Source organism: Benincasa hispida, chromosome 5 (genome assembly GCF_027475165.1).
Source record: "Benincasa hispida cultivar pf3 chromosome 5, pf3_genome.v1.1, whole genome shotgun sequence".
In the NCBI taxonomy this organism is placed as follows: Eukaryota; Viridiplantae; Streptophyta; class Magnoliopsida; order Cucurbitales; family Cucurbitaceae; genus Benincasa; species Benincasa hispida.
This window is the reverse complement of record NC_143482.1, coordinates 50,935,076-50,954,328: the sequence shown is the minus strand read 5'-3', so window position 1 is coordinate 50,954,328 and position 19,253 is coordinate 50,935,076. Positions and strand designations below refer to the sequence as shown.

The window sequence follows — 19,253 nt, the reverse complement described above, 5'->3', positions numbered from 1 at the left end:
GATGTTCTAGATTGCTCATGCTGCTGGTTGGTGATTTGTCTCAGATCTGTCCTCGTGGCAGCAAATTCGGCCGCGTCCAATTGCCTTCATTCGATTCTCAACTTCGTCATCAGTAAGCATCGCTTCCCTCTGTCTCAAATGCCACCAATTGATTCATATCCTTGTATGTGCTTTATCCATCTTCAATCAAATCCCATGCTACTTTCTTCATGTTAAGCAAGTTAAATCCGCTCTAACCTTGTACAAACTCACGCAACCCAAACCTGGCACTGTCTTTAAGATCTTTGTGAATAGTACATCAGCTCCCCTCTTCGTGGGTACCAACCTAGATCTCCCATCTTTCAAAACTTTGTATCTCAATCGCAGCTAGCTCAAATGTCCGCTGAAGTACATATTCATCAAATGCCTTTAGATCCACATTATGTTTGTTCAACACCTTCAGATAGGGTTGGCAACAGGGCTGAGACGCGGGGAAGGGTTCCCCGTCCCCATTCTCGATGGGGAATTTACCCCCAACCCCGCCTCGTCCCCACCATTTGAAGGTAGGGACGGGGGCGAGGATTCCCTATTCCTCTTTTTTTTCTCCATGGGGACTTTTCTTAAGGAAAAAAAAATCCTAAAATTCTTTTTGATTTTGGCTTGAATACTTTAATTGGGTTTAGATTGGGTTAAATAAAATACTAGGCTAAATGTAAAAGGTTAAAATACCTATTATATATATATATATATATATATATTAAAGATCTAATTGGGACGGGATCTCGGTCAAATTGAGGATTCCCTACCCGGCCCTGCTGAAAATTTTGCCAACCCTACCTTCAGATCCATCGAATCTTCGTCTAGATCCACCCAGATCTCTCCACGTTCTTGATCGACATCTCATATAATAAAATAGATCTCCCTAATTGCTTTCAAATTGTTAGATATAGATGTCAAAAAGTTGTTGCACCGTGGAAGAACCACTGTCTAGAAAGCAATTACAACTCGACCTGGGTGTTAATCGTTGTGTCAATTGTTCCCTAAGGTCAACACAACTTCCAATCTCAAGTATGCACTCACCAAAAAATGGATTGGATCAATGAAAATTATGCTTAGAAAACAATAGACCTAAAGGAAAAACATGTGAATAGGAAAAACAAAAATTCCTCTATATCTTTCTTCCAAAACTAAGAGCTATTTAAAGGCAAGGTAAGATCAGTTTCTAAAACCAAAAAATCGTTTTGAAATTAATTTTAAAAAAGTTTTTTTTTTTTTTTTTCTATGTTAGTAATTCTCAACATATAACACAAGTGGATGGAACTAAAAGTGGAAATTTTGTTGAGAACCAAAATTGCAAATATTCAATCAATTACTATGGTTAAATAACATATCTCAATAGTATGTCCTTTTATTCCCAGACTTTTTTAATCCATTGAAAAACAAAACTTAGCTTGCGACTTGTATTGAGCAGAAGGAAAATTGCCCAAAAAAAACAGAAAAAGCAAAAAAAAAAATTCGTGGTTAAATTTGATTTTATATATAATGGTTAATCTTTTTTAGTTTCTTATTTAGATTTTAACTCTTTTTAGTTTCTTTTTAGGATTCTATTCTCTATAAATAGGGGCTCTCTCATGTGGTCTTTACATTTTGATGGACTTAGTTTTTGTTATTTGATTTTTTTTTTGGAGAGTTCTCTTTTTTTTTTTTTTGAAGAGGTATTGTAATTAAAGAGTGGGGTGGAGAAATCGAACCTTAAATCACGAGGTTGATAGTATGAACATTATACCAGTTGAGCTATGTTTTTGTTGGCGAGAATTCTCTTCTTCATCATTCTTAGACTACATCATTTAATTCTCGAACTTAAATTCAAAACAATTTAGAAATCTTGTAATTTGTACCAATTTGATCCATATCATTAAAAAAAAAAAAAAACAAAACAGAAAAAACAAACAAAAAAATCAAAATTATATCAATTAATTGCTTATGAACATATTAGATCCCGATTAGTTCATCAATCTACTACGGCAATAAATCTCACTAAATTTTGCACTAACTTTTACAATGACTAAATTAGTTACAAATTTTAAAGTACAATAATCAAGAAACCTGTCTAAAACTACCTATTGACAATAGGAGTCGAGTTATTGATGTGAGATGGATTAAAAAAAAAGGCTTCGAGTTATAATCCAGAAATGATTTGTGTATATATTTCACATAAATATGAAATCAAAGTAGACGATAAGGTAGTGGAAAGACATGGAAATAAAGGTAATATGAAAAAAAAAAGGAGGATATGAAATAACCATCATAAAGCAACTGAGTGTCAAATGTCTATTTGGTAATTATTTTATTTTTGGTTTTTTATTTTTGAAAATTGAACTCATTTCCTCTCAATTTCTTACAATAATTTGTATATTTTTTTGAGTACAATAATTGAATTCTTAACCAAATTCCAAAAACAAAAACAAGTTTCCAAAAGCTACTTTTTTTAGTTTTCAAAATTTGACTAGATTTGTTTAACCATTGGTAAAAAAATAGATAACAAGTAAAAAAATTCAAGTGAAAGTATAACTATAAACTTAATTTTCAAAAATAAAAACTTAAAAACCAAATCATCAACAAATGGAACCTTCATTTTTTTTTTTTGTTTTTGGTTTTTGAAAATGAAGTCTATTTCCTATCAATTTCCTACAATAATTTGTACCTCTCAAATACAAGGATTGAATTCTTAGGCAAGTTGTTTAGAACTTCTTTTAGTTCTTAGAATTTGGCTATTTTTTAGAACATTGGTAAAAAAAAAAAAATTTAAAGGTAAAATGAGTGTTTATAGGTAGAGACCTAAATTATTATATATACTAAAATCTATAGACTAAATTGTTATAAAATTGAAACTACAAAGACTAAATTGTTACTTCCGACCTAAAATATATTTTCAACCTTTGAAAAAACAGTTAAATATTTCAATACAAATATGGAACCCAAATACTATATGTTACACTTCCTATGCAGTTTAACCTTTATCCATCTTGTGCGTACAGATTTCAGAACAAAAGAAAACAAACAACTGTGATACCAATGGTCAAAGGAACAATCCTAGGCTGCAAAATTTTAATTTATGATTGGAACCATCTTCTAACCTGTTTAGAGCCTTTCTTTTCACCATCTGTTCGGTCTGATCTCTGCTGCAAGAACTTGGACTGATATTGTTCGATAAGCACATCAAGTTTGTCGACAACATCCCGTCCTATTGGTTCCTTATTTTTCTTTGGCCTCTTTCTTTGCTGCTTTACTTCATGTTTTACCTTCTTTATGTGTTGAACATCAGATTCCTGAGAAGCTTTTATTTTTCCAGGATCCATGGATGCCGGTCTCTTGCTCGATTTTTCAGGCATCAATTTTTGTCCTGGTTTTTGTTTCAGTGACTCATTTGTGTTCCCAATTTCTGGACGTGTTTTCCTCTTTTTTCTAGCTCTACTTTCTACCATCACATCATTGGATACATGATTGTCATTATCATCTTTATTATGATTTTGCGCTTTCACTGGACGATTATCGCCTATAGCTTTCCTTTTTCTGGAATTTTTCTGGTTTGAATGGATATCCCCAGCATTTGTATCAGTATTAACATTCCACTGCTGGGCTTTGGGAACATTGGCGGTATTGTCCTGCGACCAAGCTTGTAACTTTGCTTTTCGGAGCTTCAACGTTTGAATATTGTCAATGGCAAACTCTACGATTGGGCGATTTTTAGGGCCAAAAGTTTCTACAAGAAACCAGAGATTCATTTTAGAATAGGATAAGGGACAAACTGTTTCTGCAACAATTAAAACTACAAGGTTGTACCAATGTTCAAAGAACCATTATTTTCTTTTAAGGGCTGCCTCATTCACATTAATTTTAGAGGAGTCGAGAATTAAGGTTTATCAAATGAGAAAATTTACTACCTGGATTGTTGTTGAGAACTCGCAGGGCTACAAGGGCATGCTCATGCTCAGAAAACTCAACAAAAGCAACTCCACAGGAGTGATTCTTTGTCAGTATCTTTCCTTTCTTCACATCCTTTAAGAACTTAATCTGCAAAATAAGATTTAAATCGTGGTTAGGAAGGGTAATATTAGTAACATTAATAGATTTCCTTCATTTCTGGAAAGGCCAAACCTGGCGAATCACAGGTTTTTGCTTTGTAGCTCGCGAGGTAACAGCTTCAATGCAAAGTTTTTGAAGTTCTTTTTCTTTCATTGATTTTGGTAAATTGTGTATAACAAGTCTAGTTCTTGAAACATGAAAATTTGGAGATTGAAGCTTGGTCGTTCTTTTCTTTTCCAGCCTGCACATATGATGGGTGGAAGAAGTGTAATTTGGTTAGCCATGGAATAAAAACGTTTGGATTTTAGGCTTTGTAAGGGAAAAGGAACAAAAAATTATATTGCTAAAAATAATCTGTGAAATAAAATTAAATATAATGTATTTCACATTAAAAACTCCAAAACTTATCTAAATAACCATGTTATAAGTCCAGGTAATGCTAACAATCCTTATGGCATTTCCATCATGAGTCTAATTCCTTATGACATAAGGTGATAATATGGACCGCTCCCTTTTGAATGGCTTGCACGGGGGAGGGGTGGTTAAAGGCACTTCCAGAAACCCTGAAAAATAATTGCTGAGGGACTTCCTTTGTTGACATTTTATGCTTTTTGGTGGATTATATTTAAGGATATTTATGTTAAATTTACCTATATCCTAATATATATCCCCAATCTATCCGTATCCATGTCTATGCTTCTTAGTCTAACATACTTTGGGATCGATCATTTTTCTCATGATGTTTGAAGTTATTCCTTGAGGACATGGGTATTGCAAGGAGATGCTTGAGGAGTTCCTTCTCTACCCACCTGTCTGTGAGAAGGAAAGATTTTTGTAGCAACTTGGGGTCTGTTCTATTCTAGAGGGCTTGGGAGGACTTTGGATGATGTTTGGGTCCTTATTAGATACTCTCTAGGGGCATCGATGGTGAAGTCCTTTTAATTACCCAAAGCCACGTTTTACTTGATTTGGGACATTTTCATTAGTTTGCTGTTTACCTCCTTTCTTTGTAGCTCTATATTTGTACCTTGTGTTCTTTATTTATTTATTATTATTTTTTTTCTCTCAATGAAAGTTTGGCTACTCATTGAAAAAGAAAATAGAGACCAACTGTTTGTCAACACAGAAACTAATACAGAAAGAACAATAGTAATCAATATACCCGAAGATATGTACCTTTGACGTTTCTCCATGTCGCTAGCAGAAACTCCCTCAGCAGCTGGAGTTCCCTCGAGAATTATACCTTCCTGCAAGATGTTTTGGGTCCATGGTATTGAATAGAAAGAAGATCCAACCATAATAAAAATAAAATAATAATAAACAAAAAACAAAAACAAAAACTAGAAATCCTTGGTTTTAGGGAAAGTAGAGGACAACATTTAAGCAGTGAAAGACCTGTGCAAGGTAAAGATTCCGGTGGTCATGATTGTCATTTTTTGACTTTTCCAATTCCTTGTCATGAGCTGATTTTCTATCCAGGGCATTAAATACTTTCAGTTGCCTGCCTTTCAGAAATATTCCCACACCAGATGCAACATTTGCAGAAGAAACAGCAGCAGTAGCAGCATCAACCGTTTTAAACTTGAGAAAACCAGTGCCTTTAGGTCGCCTGGCCCCAAGGAAAGAATCAACAAAAAGCAGACTACAGTGAATCATGTCAATAAACAAATAGACGGAAACATAAATCATACTTTGTAACTTGATGAAGGACTGGCACAAAGGATAGCACTTCACCAAATCCAGAAAACCGCTGTTTCACTTCTTCATTATCAATATCAAAAGGAAGGTTGCCTATATAAACCGTTCTCTTCAGATCATCTTCATCTGTTTGCTTAAGCATAGATGTTTTGCTTTCACTTAACTTTTCAGATTCATTTGAAACTTTATCAGACATATCAGATGACTTCTTGGATGAAACAAAATCTGGCTCCTTGTTCACTTTCGACGGTGGCTTACCATCAACACGAGAAGGAAGAGCCTCTTTAGCCGAAGATGAAATTAGATTTTCAAGAACTTTTCTTGCAATTTCTGCTTCTCCTTCGAAATCAACCTCTGAGGAAATATCTTCTTCCTCCGAATCCTCTGAAAATCTTTCATCTTTGTTCGAGTGCGGAGATTTGTCATGAACAGCAATATCTTCAGCTTCAAAATCATCACTGCTAATGCTACCTTCTCTGTCTCTTTCAGTCTGTTCCCCTGAAAACAAGGTTGTGTTTTTTATGAAGGGTGGAGACATTATTCTATAGCATGAGTAATAAAAAAAACTATCTTCCAACTGAACGAATTCAGCACATAACCACAGAATCTTTTTCTCTATGTAGAAAAGTTCATGTGTCACACCCCACAGCCAGCACTACAAGAACAAATCTTTTACAGGACCATAAGAATTCAAATAATTTGAGAACAGTGTTGAGAATACTTCAAAAGCATCTAAGACACCTACCCACGGCAAAAATATTTTCTCCAAATTATATGTTCCTCCTACAAATAGAGACGACAATGGAAAGAGAAGCAGATAATGGAAAACAAGAGAAAGGCACAAAGCGAGAGTGGCTAATGGGAAATTTTCAGAAAGCCAAAATGCCAAATAGGTAGTCATAACAAAACTAGGATCAGTCCGCTAAGGTTATGGTATGCCATTATTAAATTCTTCTACAGAAATACCATTTGTGAAATGCTCACCCAAGGAAAACTAGCTTTGCCCTTCCATCAGGAGTTTCCCAGTGGCTAGACAATGCCCAAAAAGCCACATTACTTCTAACCTATAATTCAAATAACATGAAATATTGTCACACAAATCCAACTGGCAGAGGATTATACATCCCCATCCTTTCATTCTTACATTAATTAATGACCTGACCTAACAATTAAGAACTAATATAATTTTTAAATGGACTGGAAGGCCTTGGGAGGGGTGTGGACCGTGTGGTCCCTTGCTAGATGCACACTTCTTTTTGGACCTCTGTGTATAAAGCTTTAGAAAAAAACCAACAAAAAAACTAACTTATAGACAACCACAATGCATTTCGTAACCCAATCTTTATTCTCTATTTGCCATTCATATATTAAGGAGATATCCGTAACCTAATAGTAAATTTAAAACCAGAGAGCAGCAAATGACAAATATCTAAGAAGGTATAGACACCAAAGATAAAGACAGTACAACCAAAGAGGTTTAACAAATTTGTAAAGGGTGTATAAGAAACAGTATTAGGTTAAATATACAATGACTAACCGTCATCTGAATCAACTGCAGCATTAGCACCAGAACTATATATCTTCTTTGGAACAGCCCAGTCCACAGCTATCGTCCTTTGACCAAATTTTTTACCATTGAACGTTTTAATAGCCTAAAAAAGGGAAGCATGTACAAATAACTTGAAGGTACCAATTTTCAAAACTCTTTAAATGGGGCAACTCAAAACAATAAAAAAAAACATACACTCTCAGCATCCTGCTTGCATGTAAATTTGACAAAGGCAAACCCCTTCGATAATCTACAAAATAAAACAGGTGGCTGTTACAAGGCAGGCAGGGGGGGGGGGGGGGGGGGGGGGGGGGGGGGGGGGGTGCATACTGCATATTCAAGTAAGGGAACTACCCTGTGTCTGAACTATGTGGCATCATGACATCCCACACAAATCCTGCGGATGAAAAGGTATCCTTTATTTCTTGCTCCTTGGCCTGCATCAATGTGTAATAAGCTTGCTCAGTCGACCTGTCCTTGTAAGAAAATATGACAATAACTTATTGTGTAACATGAAACCTTAAATGGAAGATTTCTAACGATAACTTTCCATTTCTGAGTTTTGGACCCCTGCAAAGAAAACAAATGCAGAAAATTTTAGATTTATCCAAGGTAACTAAAAATAAACAAGAAACTATGTGATCAGATTATCAGTAATTGGAATGCAACATTTGATATTTTCATAATATAAAGGGTCTGACAAAATAGACTGGACCATAGGGGATAATTGTAATTTGTAAAAGTCCTTAGCTATGGCAAACAAACGCATTAAACTTAGCAAGCAATTTAAACCTAAGATTCAAAAGATTAGGAGTTGATGTTTAAGGATTTTAGATACATAAGAAACCCTTTCTAAAAATCATTCAGAATAGAATTTCTTACGTCAAAGAATGAGATCTTGCAATAACTCAAATATATGAATGTTAAAAAAAAAATACTCAATTTTTTTTCTAAGACACTCATATCTAAGATCTCTAAAAATTTAAATCTATTAAAAGAGCACTGAAGGACACTTGTGCAAGAATCTAACGTAAGAAACTGACTTCTATTGTGAGAGATGCTACCTCAATCAGATTTCCTTAGGACATTTAGTGGAGAATAGGCCCTCTTTATTGGCTGCCCTATTCCAAGGATCTAACCATTAACTGGAAAGGATAATCATATTTTTAACTGCTTAAGTACTAGGAAGAATTATCGGTCTACTGGTTTCAGATTTAAAAATGATATAGAAAGTGATGGATGGTTAGAGAGCTTATAATAGACCTCTGGACTGAGTTCCATAAGGGACAGCAAAAGACTAGGATCTTCCAGACTTTTCAACTGCAGATCTGTCCACAATATTATAGCCATTCAGGAGGTCACTTCTTCCAATACTTAAAAGCTGATTTGGATAAAATTCCAAAAAATCAAAATGTTCATGTACGTTTTATTTTGATGGGAACGATGTACAATAAATTCAAACGAGACATCCTTCTCTCTTACCAAGGTGGTGCTCCCTATATAGAAGTTATTAGTTAATGATGAAAACAAATTCTTGAAATTGATTCATCCCATACTCTCTTTTCTTAAAAATTTTGGAGTACTCCATTATCTTCAGTTTCCAGGGTCTCACTAAACAAACGATGATATATTTTCCAAAAGCTAACGGACACAAAATTTATGGACAAGGCTAAGGTGTTATGGATCGATAGAGATATTATTTGAGTCATTTGTAACAGTCCCATAATATTTCGAGGAGAAGAAAGGGCTCTTGAGGACATTACCTTTGATCACAAGATCTACAAATATTCAACAAAATATTGATATGAGGAAAACAAGACGCAAATAAAGAGTGGTTTCCAAAAAAAATAAAAATAAAATAAAATGAAGACAAAAGAGAGCACAACCAAATGGGTTGATCATGGTCTTGTATTATTTCAAGGGCATACAGAGCTAGTGTAGTCCATTTAAAAAGATGTAAATACTTAATAAAGATACAAAAATATGTTCATATTTAGTAAAGTTTAATGTATGATTCACCTCCCCACCCAGTTGACGGGCCCAAACAACACCTCCTTTCCTCTCTTTCTGGTGTAATATGGTAACAGCAGCACGTGCAGACTTCACACTAGCAAAAAGTACAGCTGAAACATCCATTTTGCATCCATCTCGTAAAAGACCTGAAGTTCATTTGAAACTAATTAAGACCTTAAGAGGAATCACTTTTACTTACAACTCCATTGACTATCAAGATAATAAAGCCACCACCATAATGAACTTCCCAAATTAGATAGACACACAAGATACATTGGTATAATAAGAGAAGAAAATTTGTCTTCTGTAATGAGAGTCTCGAGAAAAATGATATAATCAATTTGATCATCGAGAAAATTGCATTCTGGAATAACTTTAGACTAAAAACAAATTAACTAAACTTACTGCAGAGTCAACCTATCAAGTACAAGAGGCAACTGAAAATTTGGGCAAACACTGCTCAGGGTATAATTCATTCAACCTTAATCGTAGTGACACCTTAACATGCAACTGACGTCATGAACTATATTCACAAAACTAATAATAAATAATAACTACTACCCATGTGCATAAAAACAAAAGACACGATTTTCATATACCATGTTGTTCAACTTCTTTTTTGGGAAGAGGATAAACAATAGAGCATACGCCACCAACATCTCTTGCTTGGCGGTGAACATCTTCAGCCATGTCAGCATTAAGAAGACCACCAAACACAACAGTCCTTGCAATCCTTAACAACCAAAATAAGGGAAATCAAGGGAGGGTAGCATGCACAAACGTTTACGGAGAAGAAAAGAAAAGTGGAAGGAAAGGTAACGGAATGCCTATTCTTCAAATAACAAAACAAGAGGTCAAGAAAACTCAACTACTTCATTATCCAAGCCATTATTTCAAAGCTTGTATTCAAAATCCATGAAAAAAGAAGAACAAAATAGAGAGAGCATGAAAAAGAAGTTCATTACCTTTGCTTTTCTGAATGACCCTCTTTATCCTCTAGATAACTAGAAAGTGAAGCTAATTTCCGAGCATTCAAATGTCTCTCTGTTACATCATTAGAAAACATTGAAAAACCAGATTGCCAGATATATTGGGAAAAAAGTAGTAAAAATTTAAGATAAATCAGTAACCTTTCCCCTCGGAATTTGAAGTTGTTTGTTCTGCCCTTTTAGAAGTATCTCTATCCTTTTTAGTTGTTTGTTCTTCCCTTTTAGAAGTATCTTGTTCTTCCCTTTTAGGAGTATCTCCTTCCTCATTAGTTGTTGACATAGATGCAGTGACTGTGTTAAAAAACATAATTGAAGAAATTTTTACAATCCAACCCTGAAGATCCCCCACACTACCGAAACTTGGAAAAGCAAGAAAGAAAGGAGGACATTAATAAAGTTCTAGCAGTCCTGCAACATGTGGATATTAACACTTCCAAAATCCCATGCACCATATCAACCTTGATTTTCTTTGGACCGCCGCTGCTCAAGGGGAGCTCGATGCATAGCATGTTTAACAGTAATTTTGCGTCCTTCAACGAACAGCTCATTCTTCAGCTCAATTGCTCGATTTGCATCTTCAGCTACAGCACTGCAATCATATTCAAAGAATCCAGCGATGTTAAAAAATAAAAGCCTTCATAGAATAGCCGTGGGTAATAGCAGTTTAACAAGAAGACTTTAAAATGAATAAGAAATTAGTGTGCATTGTGGCAAACATCAAGCAATGTTGATTATCACAAGATTGATCATAGACAATGAAGTAGGTTACCAAAGGATATCCTATCAGTGAATAATTACAAAAACACCTACAGTGTTGATTGAGGGTAGATAAGCTGTAATTAAAAAATGGAGAAGATAGTTTACTCCACGATAAAACAAGAAAAAGAAGTAGCTTCAATAAAAGTACAGATGCTTTGAACAGACTTCGCACTAATAGACAAGCAAGCAATTAAAACAATCAAAACTGAAAGCACCATCAATTGAATAGAAAATGGAACAAGAAAAACAAGAAAAAATTAAATCTGATTTAGTATCCAGAGAAAGCAGAAATATATAAGCATCCAGCATATCTAGATAGAGGAAACAGAAGCCTTTTCCATTCTGACAGAAGCTCTAGCTTCTAAGTAAAAGATAACATTGTTACAGCTAACGATAGTAGCTCATCCATTGGATATCACTTATCAAACTCAAGCACCTACATGGATAACTAACTATAGTCAGACAGATATCATTGGATTGAATAGAACCAAGACGTTTGGACGAGGAAGTAGAGAAAAATTGCAAGGGCAATAACAAAAAGAATAGAGTAGATAGTAATCTGACTTACAACTGCACGAATCCAAAACCACGATGCTCGGTTGAACCTGATGACATAAATAAGATAAGTTCAAAACAATTCTAAGTGAAAATATCTCAAAATATCATCTGAAGATTTACAAAAGTAAAACACAAAAATCCAGAATGAAGTTCACGGCAAATGATTTTTTTTTTTTTTTTTTTTTTTTTTTTTGATAAGAGACATAACTCTCATTACCAAAAGAAGAATACAAAAGAGGGGAGAACCAACATGTTACAAAAAAGAAGCCCAACTGGTGTAAATACGAGTTAGGCTATAATCACACACACACACACAAAAAAAAAGAAAAAAAAGAAAAAGGAGGTAGAAGGCCAAGTAGAAGCAAAAAGAGTGACAAGATCCCAAAAAACGTCCCTATTTAGTTCATGGCCACGAAGGATCCTCGAATATCATTCAAACCAAAGCTTCCAGAGAAGGGCAAAGACCCCATTGGACCAAAGGATTTTCGACTGAGCATGAAACTTGGGGCCCCCAATAAGCTGGAGAAGACCATCAGAGGCTTTGCTAGGCCAACACCATTGCAAGTTGAACAAGCTAAACAACCTACCCCAACAATCCGTAGGAAAGGGGCAAAAAAAAGAAGAGATGCATCAAGACTCCTCACTTATTTTACAAAGAACACAGCAAGGAAGCTTCCTTCACAACAAGATTGGGAGCGAGACACTTAACTGAAAAGAAGCCATCATTCTCCAACATCCACAGGAAGCTGGATGTTTCAATGAAAATATAATAATAACAATAACTCTATCCACGATTCAGTTCTCTCATAACAACACCTCATGTATTCGACTAAATGCTCTTCCATAGTGTTCAAATCATCAAATCTTCGGTCATCTCAAGAAAGTACACTAAATGCAAAATAAATACATAAAAAAAATAAACAAGCAAGCCAATCCGAGATAATCATGCACAGACGTACTTACCCTTTTGGGTAACCATGAAGCACCGCCGGACCGGTCCAACATCACTGAATGTTTCTTCAAGCTAATTCACATAGAAAACACAAGAAAAGCTCACTAACATTGCATTGAACAGTAAAACAATCCGAAAGAAATCAAATCAAAACATTGTCTGAACTGCTTGCATAATCAAAATAATATTCGATTGCGTGCTTCAATAAGTCCAGTTTAAGAATAAAAGTACAAAAAGAAATTCCTGTGTTCATACTATTCGGCTCAGTTTTTTTCCTCAGAAAAAAAGCAGGCAGTAGAGGAAGTGCGAACCTGTGAGTTGGTGAACGAGTAGGGTAAGTTCTTCACAAAGACCTTGGAAGGGCAGTGGTCGCCGCCGGCGGCTCCCTTCTCGCCGCCGTCCTTAAGCCTCTTGTTCTTCCCCATATGGCTGCTGAAAGCTTTCTGCAGACTGCAAAACTGCCGAATTCTCGAACTTGTTCCAGCTGAAGCGGAGGATTTTGGAATTTGGACGCCTAAAATTGGATTGGGCCGACTTTAATGGGCCTTAGGGCATTAATAGAGCCTCGTAATCTTTTGGGCTAAGGGAAAATATAGCCCAATTAGGTCCTATACAGATAATTGCGCTGGGTACCATTTTGGAATAATCAGGTGAGTAGCAATAATTGCATTATCATTTGGAAAAATAGCAAAGGCGGAGTAGTTTTAAATTATAGCAAAACGCCTGAAGATCACGTGAGTCAAACTTTTGGAAATCCTAAAATGTCCTTATCGTCTCATTTAATTGCAGTATAATTAATTCGACATATATATTAATGATATTGTAATTATTTCGACATATGTATTAATGATACTGTAATTAATTCCTCAATTATATATTTTGCCAAACTTTCAACACCAATTAACTTGATTATTTCAAGTGGATCTCCTCCTTAAATCTCGTTATTTTAATAGTTGTGACGAATTTATGTATCAAATTTAATATTTATCTTGAATTTTCATATCTTCTACAATAATTAATTTTAAAATTAAGATTTGAAATTTAAATTATCATAGTATATTAATTATCCCAACTAAAATTATTATTTTTATTGTATTTCTACTAAACTTAATCAAGATTCACAATTTAAAATACGTTTGAACATTATATCTATTATTCTTTTGTTTCAAACATAAAATATTATAATACAACACGTAGCCCTAATTTTCTTCATCCTCTTCATGTTTTCTTCTTGTGACTGTTAAAAGAGTTTTGTTTAATGGTAAGTGAGATGAAAATAACTTCTATTATGACTTTTGATTTATTGATGTTCCTATTGCTTTAAACACATCTTTTAAACATCTTGTCGACCTAATCCAATCTAAAAATTTTCCTCCAATCTAAAATTTTTCCAACTTCTGAATGTACTATTTCTCGATTAACAATGTATCGGGATGGCTGGAGAAATCCTATTGTGATTAGAATCGTGGACGACAAAGATGTGTTATGGTTGTTATCTTTTGTTTCAGATTCCTCCTACAATGATGTTTGTGTTGTAGTTGACCATGTTCTATCTTGTCAATCAGATTCTACAATTACATTCTATACTGGGTCCAGCAACAATGAAAGAGATTCCTTGTCCAAAACCTCCAATAACACCTCTCATATCATTGACCTAGTAGATTTGGATTCATGTGCTGTAGACATTACCATTAAGGAAGGTTCTATTTTTAACAACAATGTTGCATTAAAGAAAGTTATATACTTGCTTGCTATTAAACATAGTTTTGAACTTAGGACTGCTCACTCGAATCAAACGTCTCTTGAACTTTGTTGTAAAGATCCTTTTTGTAGTTGGTATCTTAGGTCGCCTTTTATAAAAAAAAAAAAAAAAGTGGGTTATGGATTGTTCGTATGTTTAACGATGTTCATAAATGTTCTATTGACATTGTTAAGGATGCTCATAGTCAAGTGACTTTGTGGATAGTATATGAGTGTATGAAATCTTGTTTAAATATGAATTCTATGACTCCATGTCGTCCATGTGATGTCATAAGTTTCATGAAAAGGTAACATAGGGTTAGTGTGAGTTGTGATAAAGCATGGAGAGGCCGTGAACTTGCGTTAAATTCAATTCAGGGTACTCCGGAGTCATCATATGATATGCTACCTGCATTCTCTAATGCTTTGATTCAAAAGAATCCAAGTGGGTTTGAATAATAGTTACAGTGTAATTAAATTTAATCATAGATTGTACTTATATAATGTTAAAATGCAATTATGATCTATGCTTACTCTTGCCAATAATTCTTTTTACTAGGAACTTATACAACACAAGAAATAAATGATGATGGTGTATTCAAGTACTATTTTATGGCTCTTACTACTTCAATCCATGCATGGGAGCATTGCTTTCTGAACATATCAGTTGATGGTGCAACTTTGAAGAACAAATTTTTTGGTACTCTATTATCTACGTGTACATTGAATGGTAACTCACAAATCGTCCCCCTTGCATTTTCTATTGTTGATTCCGAGAATGATGATTCATGGTGTTGGTTTTTTTGAAATTTAAAAGATGTTTTTGGTGAACGTAATGATCTTGTGATTATATCTGATGATCATAAGAGCATCCCAAAAGGTATAAGTGTTGTTTACAATTCAGCCAAACATGGATTGTGTGCTTTTCACCTATTTAGGAATCTTAAAAAAAAACTTACAAGTCAACTCCAATTGAACAACTATTCCATATGTTTGCTAAGGTGATAGCTTCTAAAAATACAAGCTATTCTAGCCTTTTACTTAGAATTATGAGGGCTAATAAGCAGAATATGTGTTAATAATACCAAGAATTCATATGGAAAAGTGAGCTTGCGTCGACTAGCACCAGAAATCCTCACTAACTCTATATCATGCATTATTATGCATCAAAGTGTCTATTTTTTTATAACCATTGCAGGAATCGATCACATACGTTGATCTTAGACCACCGCAAGAGTAATTGCATGCATTGAGTTTCATAAAGACTAGTTCACCGCATGGAATGTTGCGTCCATAGAGTGATAATCATGATGGAAGATTGATCGCCAAATGGGTGGAATGCATTGACACTTCAGGAGAAACCAGCATGAACGCATACCTTGAGAGTATTAACAAGATAAGGTGATACTAACATTTTCCATACCGCGACAGAAGTAGCAGTGAGTCAAAATGCAATCATCAATGCTGTCGGCGTTTGAGGTCTATAAATAGAACCTTGGATCTTAACTTCAAACCATTCAAGTTTTTGGCTTAGGCAGATTCTTGTGATCACAGATGAGAGCATGAGTAAGACATTCTTTGAGAGTTCTTCACCTCCACAACCCCCTTCCGAGTGACGACCGGAGTTTCACTGGAGATAAGGCTCGAGAGAGACTTCTCCACCATCCATCCATGACACCACTAGCAGCCTTGATCCATTTCTGATGAAAAGCAAGAGATTTCTTACATCTAGCCCTCCACCTCTCATCTTATCTCTATATTGTATTACATTTGGCTTAAGACATTAATACATTTTGTAATCAATGCATCTCTTAGTTCCCTCAGCATCATCTCCATCATCATCTTCTTCTTTATCATTGTTTACATTTCATCGTTTATTTAAGTGTCAAAGACAAGTCGCATACTTAGTCGTGCGGCCTAGAGATAGAACGCATGTAACAAACCACCGAGAGGTATGCGTTGCACGAGTTTAGTGAGTTAATCCTCCTTGCTTGGTGTGAGGCTATCACAATGTTTGTCTATGAGCTGATTAGCTATAACCAACTTCGAACACACTAAAGTAAAGTAAGTACTGTTCCTAAAGATAGGAACGATCTCATGTTTGATGCAACCATACGTTATAGAGATATAAGCATATAGCAAACCACCGAGAGCTATGCGATGCATTAGTGTGTGAGCTGGGATTACTCTTGTGATCGAGCGAAATGAAGTGGCGAATTCATTCCCTCCATAATTCTGTTCTTTCATTCACCTTATTACGCATTAACAGTTGTTGCATCTCTACCAATTCTCAAAGTCAAACTTCCATTGCTCAATCTGTTTAGTTAGGAGTAGGAGTAGCGCTTAATCCATTAACTTTTATCTTTTTACTTTTATTAATCGCCTCAAACGCATTACTTCACAAATATTATTTAGTTACAAGTCCCTGTGTCGACCTTGGATCATCCCGAGAAACTTGCGTTCTCGTTATACTTGGTGAGAAAGCAAGAAAACTTGTGATAGGAATGCATGGTCATCGTGTACGCGCTTACGCATATTGCATATTCGTCAGTCCAACGCATGACCATCGACGCATAAATATTAATGCATATAAAAAAACGAGTGCATTTTTTCTCTCCCTTTTCCTTCGAACAAGGCCTATACAACTTTTGACTATGAATATTACATGAGGCAGTTGGATGATATATCCCCTTCAATTAGGCTTGAATTAGAACATTTTGTGTAAGACATACCTTGATGACCACAAATATATTTGAAAGTATCAATTCATACCTTAAGGAAACACATGAATTACCTATTCTTGGCCTTCTTGAATTTATTCGGAGTTTGATTCAACAATGGTTCTATGAATGTCACAGTAATTCTAGTTTTCAGCTTTCAGAACTAACTTCATATGTAGAAGATATACTTCGAACATCATTAAGGGATAGTAGACCGATGGATGTGAGTCATTTCCATTTTATGTGATTGTTAATTAAAATATCATATGTATATGTACTTATTTTAATTAGTTTAATATTTTCTATTACAGATATATCCTATTAACCAACATGAGTTTGAAGTCCATGACAAAACCAAACAATTCCACGTGAACATCCTCAACCGCAGTTGTTCGTGTCATCGTTAGGATCTAGATACCATGTCCCCATGCTTGCATTGCCTTGTCTTTAAAAACCTTGGATTAGAGTCATACATTCATGACTTTTATCATGTTTCAAATTTAATTTCATTATATAGCAAGGAAACATGGCCGATTGGTAATGTGCAACAATTTTCAAGTCATTGCAATTTGAATGATGACACCATTTGTCCTCCTTAAGTCAAATGCCCGGCTTGAAGACCTAGGAAAAGAGAAAGTTGTACTCGTTGCGGTAGTATAGGTCATAATCGTAGGTCATGTAAAAATCCAATACCTTGTTGAGTTTGGGTTTTTAGTTGTTTTCTTTCTTTTACCTCATATTTTTCATTCTAAACATTTATGAATAGTTTTATTTGTTTAATGTACTTATAAAATTTGTTATTTTTTTTAAGTCATGTTAATTTTTCCATCTATTATTACTATATTTTATATGTTGTTCCTCGTACTTTTGCAATATTTAGTTACACTGTAATTATCACTATTTAATGTTTTCACATCCCATTGTTACAACATAATCATATATAACTGTGGATAAAATATTGCTTTCTAAATGTATATGACACTGTAATTATCACTATATTAAATCTTTCATTTCTGTCATGATCTTTGTGTTTCTATCTTAGGGAAGACTTAAATAATAACACTTTTCTTGTTTTTGGTTTTCACTCGAGGAATCTATGAATACATATTTTTTTCCTCAATGTTTTATGTTTTTGCTCATTCATTCAATCATGATATGCATTTGTCGAATGTATTTGTATATAATTTTGAACGACGTGCAATGTTATAAAATATTGGCCACCATTCTAAACTATAATTATATATAGTTATTTGTCAAATTAGATTGTTTAATTTAATAATCAGTTTTGACTAACTGTTATTTATCAAATTCAAATAAACTTTTTATCAATATTTAAGAATGACTAGATATGTAAATATAATTACAAATTTTAGTTCACTTCATTTGTAGGATAATTAAAAGGAAGCAAAATAATAGGACTATAAAATACATTAATTGTAATTAAAAAGTCATTTCAAACATAAATTAAGAGGTTGGTCTAAACAAAAAAACATAAGTTCAGAAGTTCCAATTCCAGAAAACTTTAATCCAAAATAGTACATTCATCAATGATCACATTCTTTTGCACCTGACCCAAGTGAAGGTCAAACGATGGGTTATTCTCGTCAATATATTCTTCAGATTTTTTTGGTATTTTTCCCTTCACTACATCAATCCATATACCAGTAATTGGTGCATTTGTAGCATCCTTCAATGGGGTTGATTTTGTAGCTCTACGTCGACCCATTTCCTTTCTTCTCTAATTCTTCTATAGTTATCCCCAACTTTCAACAATAAATAATTAATTTAGTCAGTATAATATTGTTATTTATTTCTAGAGTAGCATTTATATACCATTACACTTTAATTATAAAAGCTTACATGTCGTAAGATGATTTATGTTGACTTCAAGTTTGAGTCCAATCTTTTGATATCAACAAATAGAAATTATATGTTAGTAGGGTACAAAGTCTACAAGTTTAATACAGTGCTCCATTATACTTTACCTGTTTATTCTTGGGGGCTATCAAGGCTTGCACTCCAATCGACAAACGAAATCTATTGGTTGCACAAGTTGATGGTCTAACAATTTCATCCTATCGGTAGGTAAATTAAACTTTTTTATTAATTTTACATTTAGTAACATGTTTAACCATACAGTTTAAAAATAAAATATTTTTATCCCCTCATAACAGAGTTTCCAATCTGGTGTTTCGACAACCTTTCATATA

At 34.3% G+C, this 19,253-nt stretch overlaps 1 protein-coding gene across 3 annotated transcripts; it reads right to left on the bottom strand.

Moving 5' to 3' along the window:
- Positions 1 to 2,877: 2,877 nt before the first annotated feature.
- LOC120078105 (RNA-binding (RRM/RBD/RNP motifs) family protein) lies at positions 2,878 to 13,104 on the bottom strand. 3 transcript variants are annotated; one of them, XM_090313965.1, is made up of 19 exons: positions 12,895 to 13,060; positions 12,595 to 12,655; positions 12,341 to 12,519; positions 11,642 to 12,214; positions 10,773 to 10,903; positions 10,456 to 10,605; positions 10,291 to 10,369; positions 9,925 to 10,058; positions 9,332 to 9,471; positions 7,832 to 7,882; positions 7,667 to 7,749; positions 7,508 to 7,562; positions 7,301 to 7,415; positions 5,757 to 6,261; positions 5,461 to 5,674; positions 5,242 to 5,312; positions 4,138 to 4,306; positions 3,924 to 4,053; positions 2,878 to 3,742 (listed from the first exon to the last, which is right to left on the bottom strand). In XM_090313965.1, the coding sequence occupies exons 4-19, from the start codon at positions 11,686 to 11,688 to the stop codon at positions 3,093 to 3,095; spliced, it is 2,724 nt and encodes a 907-aa protein (XP_090170091.1). In that variant the 5' UTR covers positions 11,689 to 12,214; positions 12,341 to 12,519; positions 12,595 to 12,655; positions 12,895 to 13,060; the 3' UTR covers positions 2,878 to 3,092. The 3 variants fall into 3 exon arrangements, with proteins under 3 accessions (XP_090170091.1, XP_038888249.2, XP_090170092.1); XM_039032321.2 differs by lacking the exon at positions 12,341 to 12,519 and having other exon boundaries at positions 11,642 to 11,678; positions 12,895 to 13,104; XM_090313966.1 differs by lacking the exon at positions 12,341 to 12,519 and having other exon boundaries at positions 12,895 to 13,054.
- Positions 13,105 to 19,253: the final 6,149 nt, after the last annotated feature.

What these genes read in the sequence shown, in the direction of transcription:
- LOC120078105 (XM_039032321.2), bottom strand. Translation starts at nt 13,008, where the DNA reads ATGGGGAAGAACAAGAGGCTTAAGGACGGCGGCGAGAAGGGAGCCGCC. An exon ending in CTTCATGGTTACCCAAAAGG is followed by an intron (nt 11,679 to 12,594) that starts GTAAGTACGTCT and finishes TTATGTCATCAG; the next exon opens with GTTCAACCGAGCATCGTGGT. An exon ending in GCGGTCCAAAGAAAATCAAG is followed by an intron (nt 10,606 to 10,772) that starts GTTGATATGGTG and finishes TTTTTAACACAG; the next exon opens with TCACTGCATCTATGTCAACA.